Source organism: Artemia sp. Qi Xiang Cuo, chromosome 1, assembly GCF_049724085.1.
Source record: "Artemia sp. Qi Xiang Cuo chromosome 1, ASM4972408v1, whole genome shotgun sequence".
Taxonomy (NCBI): domain Eukaryota; kingdom Metazoa; phylum Arthropoda; class Branchiopoda; order Anostraca; family Artemiidae; genus Artemia; species Artemia sp. Qi Xiang Cuo.
In genome coordinates, this window is record NC_142794.1 from 73,410,835 (window position 1) to 73,422,839 (window position 12,005).

Genomic DNA, 12,005 nt, shown 5'->3' on the forward strand with positions numbered 1-12,005 from the left:
ATTAAAACTGAAGTCTCTGAAAAACACCAAGGTCCAGCCCATGAACTGTTTAAGAAAACAAACCTGCTTTCCTTTTGAAAACTAAATCTGGCCCGGCGCTTGCTTCAAAAATGTCTATTTTATTGTCAATTTAAAAGTCTGGAACTAATACTGTCAATTTTTATCTCCATTGTTATTACATAAGTCTAATGAAAAACGAATAGAAAACAAATTTAAATACAGAAAAAGAAAAATTAAATATGGTCTAGTGTTTGTTTCAAAAAGAAGGTTTATGCTTAAGATTCCAAAACGACAACTTAAGGCTACTAAAGAAATAATGTAATACTAGTTAAAAGAGAAAATAAAAATATTAAAATTTAACTAGTAAGATAAGATAAGATTTATTGCTGAAAAACGGCTATCGCAAGCCCAAAAGGGCCGAATTCGCACTTTAGCGTCAAATAAAGTGAAGAAAGAGATACAAAACAAACAATCAAACAACAACAGAAAATTATAAAAAGGTCAATGTCAAATACGTAAAAACGTTAAAAAAAACAAAGTACAAAGTAAACTCATAAAATTAGAAGGCAAATGTCAATTCAGCAAAAATGCCCCCCCCCCAAAAAAAAAAACCCGTAAAATTAACAAGGGGATAAAGTAAAATTAAAACAAAAACATAAGTTAGTTGATGACTAACACACATAAATATAAAACCTCCAGATTTGCAAAATGGGCATTAAAATTAATAACTATGAGGTAAAGAGTGAGTGAGGGGGGGGGGAGGCAGCGGAGATTCAGTGGTTGAAAATGTCAACTATGTAAGGGATAAAAGTTCCTCTATATCTTTCAGTGCAAACTCTTATTGGGGCGAGAAGGGGGATTTTGTTGACACAGAATGCGGGAGGCGGGGTCGAAGGGGTGAATATTGACCTGGGAAAAGGGGAGTTGTTCGAGGGTTATGAAGGGCATTGCTAGCAAAACGCAAGGTAATTTTTGCTCTCCTTTCCTTAAGGGTGACAAGATTAGCTTTCCTAAGAAGGGAAATATAAGGTACTTTACCCTCATTGAAGATAATTCTTAGGCAACTTTTTTGTACTGCCTCTATTCTGTCCGACAATTCAATGGAAATGCCAGGATGCCAAACAGGACAGGCGTACTCAAGGGTTGGGCGTAAAAATGACAGGAAAATCCTTAAACAGTGCGATTTAGTGCATTTAAATTTTTTAAGGAGTTTAAGGAGGGAAAATACGGCATTTGCACGTTTTAAGATGTCATTAATATGACAATCCCATTTTAAGTCACTTGAGATAGTAACGCCCAGTAATTTCATAGTGGTAACAGACATTTCAGGAGGGATTGGACAGGAGAAAGAAGGAGGAGTTTTAAGGAAATTAATAGTAAGAAAAGTTGACTTTAAAGCGTTGACTTTCATATCATCAGTAAGAGCTTCGGCAGATATCGATTCCAAGATGTACATTGGGTTGCTTTTGGAATTTTTGGAACATGTCTCTAAGACAGTTAGATCATCAACGAATTTCCATCTATCCGTGAAATAAACACCAAGGTTGTTTATCATTGTAAGAAATAAAATTGGACCTAAGAGGGTTCCTTGGGGCACACCATTATAAATTGAGAGGGGATCAGAATATACATTCAGGTATTTCACGACTTTCGTTCTGTTAGAGAGGAAAGACGCAATTATTCTAATTAAATAAGGGTCAACTTGAAAGTCATTAGATAGCATTTCTATATTGTGGTTGATTAGTGCCTAGTATTTGTTCAAAAATTCCAACAATTTTCAAAATTCATAGGGCAGATTTTATGGTTTATTTCACCAGCATGATAACTTGAGGTGGCTGAAATAAAAATTTAAAAAGTCATAAAAAGTTATAATTCTGGGTTTTACTCTACATATAGAATAATTACGCTATGTAAGTAGAATACATAAGTATATATATTATTTTATATATAGGGCAAAAAAATCGCCTTATCTACAGTGCAAGCTTAGGTAATTCTTCGAATTAAAAAAGGGTTGTATTTAAGAGGTATAAACAAATGCAACTGTTCCAATACCCCAGGAACAGGCACTCTAAGGAGTTCACCGCTATTGAAAATATCCAGTATAAATAGACAAATTATTCACAGAGGATAATTCTTGCCATCTTATTGCAGTTGTCGTTCGGTAGATTTGTTCAAAGGTTAAACAGCACTACAAATGGAGGGTTTCTTTAATATTTGTATGAAACAAATTTTACCTTGATTAAATCTAGTCATTGAACATTTCTTGCCTCTTTTTCTCATAAGAAAGTAAAAAGAAAAAATACAGTTTATTGTCTGATGTGAAGTAAACCCAGAAATTCATATTATTTTGGTGTGTTACTTCTTTCATTCTTTAACACAATTCCATCAGCAAAACCTCAAAAAAAAGAAAAAAAACCATAGAAAAATTCTTAGATTTTTACCAGAGATAGTCAAGTGCTAAACTCCTCAAAATTAATTCGACTTCAAAAATTTATTCAAGTTTGACAAGTCACATAACTTGTTATATCTTATTCCAACTGGAATCTGGTTTCAGTTAGTGTTTTATCAAATTTTATTATTATCTGATTTACTATAGTTAAATATTGAGTAATTCCTCTAGAAGCCTAAATCCTATGACCTCCTTTCTCTAGGGGGAATGAGACGATATAGTTCTTTAGAAGAATAGTATGTTAACTCTGCCGTTGAGATTCTCCTAGCTAAAGAGCCAGTGATTGCTGAAAGTGGGGAGATTCTAATTCTGGTTCGGAGCCTTCATCAGTCCTAACTCATTTTAGTCATGCATAGACATGATCTAATGAGTCTGTAGTATGTAAAAAGAAAAATAAAAAAACTTCCCAAATTAATAGAGAATGAAGAAAAAGTCACCTGGTTAACGAAAGCATCTGTAGCCAGATTGCCAAGTGAGCATTCTCGCGAACGACAGTTCTGACGTCTTCCATCCAAAAATACTCTGGTAGTGCCAACAACTTTACCACCGATTGCCTGTACTTTCTCTGAATAAGGTTCCAGTTCTTTTTTTATTTCTGGGTCTATATTAATAAAACAAGAAAAGTTAAATTTCCTATGATTTATTAATAAATAGCTCAGCATTTAATTTAACGTCAGTTGATTCAATTCTAAACTAAAAAAATCTAAGTACGTAAATTAGTTTTGAAAGTTTCAATAAGTAATGTCGAAACTATATTCTTCCGTATCAAAGGAGTCCCAACGTAACAAAATGGGAGAAACACACATGTTACAATGATTTATCTAATAGTAATGATGATTGTCCTAAAGGCTGTGAAATAGTAAAAAGTTAGAATTCAAAATTAACACCTAGTTTAAGCCAGATTAATAGAAGGGTTTCAATTGAAGGGCAAAAATGATCCAAGCTAAATGTAAACTGCAAACCAACTTGCTGCAAAAACGTCCTGACCCAGCACAAAAATATGCCTTATCTAGACTCTGCACAAAATTGAGCTAAATTGTCCATGTCTAAAAATAAAAGAGAAAAAAAAGCCCAAGCTATGGAGCTGAGCCAACACGAAATGAAAACAAGCTCAGTCATGACTCGGTAGAAACACGAGTGAAATTTATGTTCAGAAGGTCCAGACCAGCTAAGACTAACTAAGCCCAGACTCAATGTGAAAACGAGACAAACCTGGCAAAAATGAGCAAAGTTCTGATTCAGCGCAAACACAAGTCAAGTTGGGATTCAGCACAAAAAGAGATGAGCGGTGACTGTCGGGAAGAAGAGCTGAATTTTAGCTGTGTGAAAAATGAGCAAAGTCCTGACTTGATGCCAAATATGTCAATTCCTAATTCTGAAAAACTAGCTAAGCATTGACCCATCTCAAAATGGAGCAAAGGTTTGACTCATTGCTAAAACCAACAAAGTCGTGACTCAATAAAAACACAAGCTAGGTATTGACCGGGTACAAAAATAAGCTAAATCAAAGCTTCAGACTTACTCGGTGCAAAGCTGTCTAGATCCTGACGTGGTATAAAAATAAACTAAGTTCTTGCAAGAACAGCCCGAATCGGTGCAAGAATGATCCAAGTCCTTGCTAATTGGAAAGAAAGCCAAAGTCCGGACATGGCACAAGAAAGGCTGTATCACTCTTGGGAAAAGGTGCTGAATTTTGGCTATGTAAAAAATGAGCTAAGTCCAGACTTGATGAAATACAAGACCATTTCTGACACTGGAAAAACTAGCTAAGTATTAACCCGTCTCAAAATGGAGCAAATACTTGAATCGGTGCAAAAACCACCAAAGTCCTGACTCAGCAAAAACACAAGTTAGGTTTTGACCGGATGCAAAAATAAGCTAAATCAAAGCTACAGATTTATTCGGTGCAAAATTGTCTAGACCCTGACGTGGTATAAAAATAAACCAAGTTTTCGCAAGATAAAGCCCGAGTCGTTGCAAAAATGATCCAAGTTCAAGCTAATTGCAAAGAAAGCCAAAGTTCTGACATGGTGCAAAGAAGGCTATATCAGTATCAAAGCTTTACAACCACCAAGTCCAACCTAAGTCCTGAGAAGGGCTATATTAAAAGTTTTCTTTCAAAATATAGCCAAATCTTAAAATAAAATCAGAATCAATCTCCTCTAAAAAATATTTTTTCTCAATTTATAAGCTTGATAAGTGATTTTTCTTAATGCTTGGGACAATATAAACATACTGTCCAAAAGTCATATCGTTTTAAGGAAAGTGCAGCCTTTAAGTGATTTGAGCGGACGGAAGTGTTATTCATATTTGTGATGAATTCAGTTCGTTTTATGTTTCCGCTTGTTTTATTTTCTATTTATTTCTTCCCTTATTACCAATTCTATCCAATTTCAGTTTAAAATAACTGTGTGACTTTGTTATTACTCGCTTTAGGCTTTAATATTGCTTTATAATTTTCTTTAAATATTTGTTTTTTGGGAAAACATTTTCAAAATTAAATCAAGAAAAATGAACACAAAAAAAAATTTGAGTAAATTTTTCTTTTTACTGCTCCATGTTTCTATTATAGATAGATTAAAAACATAAACGCTTTTTTTTAGCTCCCTTTATGCCTATAGGGGTGGACTGAAGTTCTGAGCATTGATTAGAGAGTCTAGCTAGCAGTAAACTTTTTTTTTAAGAGGCAAAAAGTATTCTGAACTTCACAGTTGTTTCATGGTTTTAAAGCTATTGAATTTTCCACTAAATATGAGCCATATTTACTATCTTAAGGTTGATTTACCTACAATAAAAAATATATATCAGTAAAACCTACCTTCAGGGAGTTCTTGAGTTAGAAGCAATGGACTTCCTTTAAAATCTTTTAATTCTCCGTCGTCATTAAAAACGACGTTTAGACGCCCAAGGTACTTTCCAAACGCAAAGGCTTGAACAACCGGAACTTTTTTCCCACTTTCTTGCGTCACAACATAAGGATATGGTCCTTCTGGCTCTTCTACAGATGGTCCAATTCCTAGAAGAAATACCATATCTGAGAACTTTAACGCCCACTTAGTGAATAAAGGAATGGACTGGTTTGATATAAGGACGAGAAATAATAGTGGCAATAGGCTTATATACAATGTTTTAGGCATATTAACCAAGCAAAAGCCAACGTATAGTTTCGTGTCATTTTGATGACGGTAAGACAGCTCAGTGTCGCTGATTACAACACAACGGAATGATCTTTGACATAATTTTTGTAGAGTTTCAGAGTACAATAGGAGAAGTGCTTTGAAAACTGCAGTTAGTTTTCTTCAACCGTGTTACTGTTTGTTCCACATCTTGTGTGAATGTGAATAAAAAAAGATAAAAAAAAAATCCGAATTAACACTTTATATGCGCAAAAATAGCAAACTAACAACAAATTTCAAAGTTAAACTGAGTTCTTACCGATATATAAGGTAAAAAAAAGAAACAATATTAAAGTACATGACGGCGTAAAACAACAGAAGCTAACCAACCGATCATGGTTCGGTTTCTTCTTCTTCGTTGTGAAAATAAAAAAGTAAAAAACACTTTATTAAAGCACTAAATTTACGTCAGATGAAACACACTTCAAAAACGTAAAAAGAAGTTCAGAAAAAAACGATGCATAAAAGTGGTTCATTGCCTAAATATACATAAAAGTGGTTCATCCTATTCTAGTGGAATGCTTCATTGCCGAGAATACAGAGAGAGGGAGGGGGTTTTCAAAACGATAGTTCTTAAGCAGCATCAATACGTTTTTTTGTATGAATTTTCTAGTTTTACCGTTTTTAGCCAAAGAAGAAAAATTCGGACATTTGCCAGGCAGGCTTATTTTGCCAATTCTACTCCAAGAGGAACGCCTTAGCTCCGCCTGTCTCTCGAGTTTAACTGAGATACAGAAGCGTGCAATCGCCTCGATTGACTAAAACAACACCAGTTGACGTTAGCATTCACTTTGATTCGGACCAAATTAAATAATGAGTGATACTGATATAGTGATTGGATTATTGGACAATTTAGTTGATGAGGATTATGATCGTGGAAGGCTAACTCGCGTCGCAGAATACTCTCAAGTGATAATGATCAAACAAACGGCTCTCGGAGCCCAGAGTTTCAAACTCGTGCTCGATATGGCTTTCGGAGCCCTGAAATTAGTTCTAGGAACGAGAAATCTTGCTCTCGGGGCCCCATAAAAATCCATGAAACAAAGCGGAAGGCTTCTCCGGAAAAGCACAAAGGTAAAAGATTAAAAGAAACCACGTCAAATGACGCTCTATTCAAAAGGATTTCTGAAGAAGTCTCTGGTACCAAAGAGGGTCCCAAGATCCATAAGAAACTTGCCAAAGTTGCAAATAGAGCTGTCTCTGATCCTTTGGAAATAGGGAAGCCAAAAGGTTTATTTGAGCTCCACGCTAGGCCTGCGAATTAGGGGCCGGCGCCGTTTCTGTTTCTGTTTCTGTTTTTGTTTTTTTTTCTACCGTTTTCTGTTCTGTTTTTTTTTGGGAAAACAGAAAAAACAGAAAAAAGGTAGCCGTTTTTTTAGTAACGTTCCTGTTTCTGTTTCGTTTTTTTTGCTCGCCGTTTTTGCCGTTTCTGTTTTTTTTAAACCCGTTTTTCTTCATTTTCCGTGTTTTGATTGTGAATAGCACCATAGTGCAGTCTAGCGACTTTTATTGGATTAGCGATACTTGCCATCTATCGAAAACCACTGTCTTTACGTCTTCCTAAGAAAGGATTTGCTATTGAAGAAAACATTCCCCATAGTAAAAATTAATCTAAAGCAGACTACTTGGATTTACACCTTTGGTTAGTCTTGGTTAGTAGATGGTTACCTGGTTGGGTAAAGGTGCAGATTAGCTACCCCAGTAGTGTAGGGTGCAGAGGCCCTGCAAATAGAACCAGGATATACACTAAGAAGTGATTTGTTTACATCCAGCTTCTACTGAACCCTATCTGTGCAAATTTACAGCCCAATTGACTGAATAAAATACAGTAAGTAAAAAGTTGTTACAGCAAACATGACATCTAGTTACAGCAAAGAAAAGGAAGGTCAAGCAGCTCAAAGCTGAACTCCAGAATGTCCGGAAAGTGAATTTGACCCTAGACTGCTGGTCTTCAAGAACGGGGTCTGGCTTTCTAGGTACTACAGCTCATTATGTGATGAAAAGCACTGATGGCAAGCTCACTTTGGTGCATAGAATCCTTGAGTTTAAGAGACTCAAAGTTGCTCACACTAGCGCCAACATTCTTCGTGCAATCCGTAGTAGCCTCCAGAAGTTCAGAATTCTACGGAAGGTCTACTTTATAATTACTGATTCAGGAGCTAATATAGTAAAGGCTCTCAGAGACGGTGACATTATGCGAAGCTCATGCTTTGCACACAACCTGCATAATGTGGTGACTAATGCCCTTAAGCTGTGGGAATGCAGAAACCAGGCAGATTTAGTGAGCGTTCCCCACCTAAATGATTCAGGATCCAGTTCAGAATCTGATGACAACGTTGATACTGCTGAACAAGATGACTTTCCTGACCTGATTTTAGGAGATGATGACATTGAAGAAACTGGGTATACCGACTGCAGTAATGATGATGATAGTAGCTCAGAATTAAATGATCCAGACCTTGACAGCGATAGTGAGAGCTCAATACCTAGACAAAGAGGTGTCTCTAGTGAAGTGTTGACGCTGGGACCAGCACTGGTAAAAATACGAAAGCTGGTTAGAATCCTGAAAGTATCATCCAAATCCCACGATCTTTTTGAAGCTATCTGCAAGACATATGATCTTAGTCCATCCATCACAAAAGACATGAATGTTCGATGGAACAGCACACTTACCATTATAGAAATGTATTGTGCCCGAAAAGAGCCACTGCGCGACTTCTTCAACCAAAACCTACGTGACGCTAAGATTAGAGAGCTCGAACTTCACAGCAATGAGTGGTCCATCATGGAAGCTGTCATTGAGGTTCTTCGCCCGTTCAAACAGGCAACAGTGATAGCTAGTGGATACAATTATGTTTCGGCAAGCAAAGTCGTGCTGATGATTATGTGATTACTGTTGTTCTGTCAGACTCCAGATACTAGTATTGTGGCTGAGTCAATCAATGGGCTGAAGGAAGGAGATACTTTTCAGCCAGTCCTAAGTTTGATATGATGCTCTTCACAAGAGCTGGCTTTTTGGATCCTGCAATTTATGAAAAAATGACACATGTAGACAGAGAGTCAGCTCGTCAGTCCATCTCCTCGCTTCTCCAACAATTCATCTCCGAGCAGAGAAGCACAGAAGAACTCTATCCAATCCAATTGAACTCCACATCTTTCCCTATTGACGTCGCTCCTACTAAGGCAGGGACTAACCGAAAAGGGTCACCAGAGACTCTTGATCAAGAAGACAGCTTGTTTTCTAAGTTTCTCGACACGACTGGGTTACGGCTGAACTCTACGAGGCAAAATGCCAAGAGTATGAGCATTGACCGCGTGGCTGCAAATATTAACAGGGCATATGAGGAGAGAGTTCCTATGTTTTTGAGCGAGAGACGAAGATCAGGCCAAAATAATTATCCACTAGAATTTTGGTCTGATTACTTTTACACTTACCCGGAGTTAAGTGAAATTGCATGTATGCATCTATCAGTCCCTGCAACTTCAGTTCCCAGCGAGAGTACATTTAGTATTGCTGGGTACTTTACGCGAAAGCAGTATTCACGAATGACTGCAAAGTCACTTGAACTCCGAATGTTTTTAAGTGTTAAATTTTAATCTATGGGGTCTTTTCATATATTTGGTCTTTTTGTATATTTGGTCTTTTTTATTAATCTATATTAATAAATATTCACTTTACTCTCGTAAATCAAAAGAAACTGAAAAAAAACAGAAATATCTGTTAAAACGGCCGTTTTTCAATTAAAAAAAGGTCGGGTTTTTTTTTCGGTAAAAAAAAAGGAAAAAAAAAAAAGGATTTGCGTTTTTTTTTAACCGTTTGCTTTTCTGTTCCTTTTTTTCATTGCCGTTTTTTACCGTTTCTGTTTTGGCCAAAAACAGAAACGGTGCCGACCACTACTGCGAATACTGAAAAAATGGTTGTTTCAAGGTGAATAGTGACATTTGGGCTACTCTCTCATCACAGGCTAGACAGAGGGATACGAAGGCACTTCAAGTGCAGTGGGCAATTGTTCACTCAACATTTTGTGTTTTAGAGGCAGCAAATGTGATTTTTGAGCTTGAAAATGAGCATATCAAAGAAAAGGTTTTCAAAACACATGCTTGGCCTCACCAATTATGACCAAAGTCTAAAAAGACGTCACGCAATGAAATTTGAAGTGAGCCCAGATCCCACTGTAGCATCAGCCTTATGTGCTCCTGAAGTCAAAGTCACGGAGTTTCTTTTTGGCAAAGATGTTGCCAAAACAACGCGTTAAGCCAAATCCGTTGCGGATTTGAAGAAAAAAAAATCATTTGGAAGACCAAAAAACGTGCAAGGGGGGCCTACCCCTATCGCCGATGGCAGAACGAGGCCCCCCGTCCAAATTATCGCAGAAGGCAGGGCCAGGAAGGTCAAGACAGGTCCAAATTCCAGAAATTCCACAAAGGGGATCGCAAACAGCTGTTATGTACTATTTAACATACCCCGCCCTTGATTTTTATTATTTTGTTGTGAATTTTAATAGGTAGTCACAACATTTGGCTGATAACTTTAAAGTGGGGAGAATTAGTAAGTACTTCTTAAAATAGCAGTCAATAACCAGTGATTTGAATATTTTGAATATTGTAGGCTCAGGCTATAAGATTGAAGTTGAGAAAACACCACTAAAAGCTTTGAAAACAAAAAACAAAAGTTTTACGTTGGAAGAAATACAGGCTATAAGAAAAGAAGTTGGTATTTTATTGCATAAAGGTGTTATGGTTAAAGTACCCAAGTTCAAAAATAAAGGAAATACGTTGTATTTCTTCGTTTTATGGTCCCAAAGAAAGATGGGTCTACTCGGTTTATTCTGAATCTTAAAAAATTAAATAAATACATTAAATATTACCATTTTAAAATGGAAAGTGTTCATTCTGCGGTTTTTTCTTAAAGAAAAAAATTGTTATATGGCCTCTGTTGACCTAGTCAATTTTTATTATTCATGCCCTATTGCCTTTGATGATCAGACGTGGCTTTGTTTTGAAGTAGACACTTCAATGCCAAATGGCTTATTATCCGCTCCAAGGGCTCTTACGAAACTTATGAAACCCGTCTTCTCCCTGCTTCGAAGAAAAGGGTATTTGTCGGTGGTGTATTTAGATGATTCTCTCCTTCTGGGAAGGTCATATTTAAAATGTCAAAACAATGTCTATGAAACAGCGAAATTGCTGTCAGAGCTGGGGTTTGTGATTCACCCGGGAAAGTAAGCTCTTATCCCAAGCCAACAAGTAGAATTTCTGGGTTTTATGTTAGATTCACCATCAATGCGTACTTTCCTGCCGGAAAGAAAAATTAAAAAAGTTATAGGTTTGATTTCAAAAATTCTAAGTACAGAATTGACTACGATTCAAGAATTGGCCGAAACTCTAGGCGTTCTTGTTTCAACATTCCCAGCAGTGGAATTAGGGCCTTTATATTACCGAAAAGCGGAATTGTTGAAAACTCAAGCACTAAAGTACGAGAGGGGTGATTTTGCGGCAAGGCTAATTTTAACATCCGATGTAAATTCGGAACTTCAATGGTGGTTGGATATTACCAATCGTGCTTCCAAAGTAATTGAGCCTAGATCAATTGACAAATATTTGTGTAGTGATGCATCGAAACTAGGTTGGGCACTCGTGGATGAATATTCCATGAAAACGGACACAGGTGAATGGTCCTCCGAAGAGAAAAGATTTAATATCAATGTTTTAGAAACGAAGGCTGTTTATCTGGGTTTAAAATGTTTTGCTCAGGATATTAAAGGCCTGCATGTCCGGCTGCGTTCTGAAAATATAACAGCAGTAGCTTATATAAATAAAATTGGAGGAACAAAGTCTGAGTTTTACAATTATTTCGCAAATAAGATCTGGCAGCTAGTATTGCAGGGCAAAGGCTGGATATCTGCAGAACATGTGTTTGGAGTTGCTAATATCGCGGATAAAGCATCTCGAAAATTTGATAATAAAAAAGAATGTAAATTGGATTCTGAAATATTTAGTATTTTGAACTTATTGGTTAGTCAGTCGATAGATATTGATTTGTTTGCAACTAGATTAAATTTTCAGATTAAACCATTTTTTTCTTGAAAACCAGATCCAGAATATTTTTTCGTAGATGCATTTGCAATGAGTTGGAAGTCTTATTTCTTTTATGCATTTCCCCCATTTAGTTTACTTCTGAGGACCCTTCAGAAGGTGGAAATAGATCAGGCCACTGGTATTTGATCTTTCCAAACTGGACCACACAAGTCTGGTTCCCTTACTATTAAAGCTTTTAATAGGAACTCCAATATTTCTACCAAATGATATTTTTACTTTGTCTTTGCCACAGAAACCGACCTTGAACCATCCATTGTCCAAGACGTTACGCCTAGCGGCTT

General features: G+C 36.6%; 1 protein-coding gene across 2 annotated transcripts in view; it reads right to left on the minus strand.

The window, feature by feature from the left end:
- Positions 1-12,005, minus strand: part of LOC148956700 (snake venom 5'-nucleotidase-like) — a 117,692-nt gene that overhangs the window by 84,935 nt on the left and 20,752 nt on the right. For both annotated transcript variants that reach the window (XM_089086812.1, XM_089086804.1), the window contains exons 4-5: positions 5,268-5,465; positions 2,887-3,050 (exon numbers count right to left, since the gene is read on the minus strand). In XM_089086812.1, the coding sequence (XP_088942938.1) occupies positions 2,887-3,050; positions 5,268-5,465 (362 nt within the window). The remainder of the gene's footprint in view (positions 1-2,886; positions 3,051-5,267; positions 5,466-12,005) is intronic.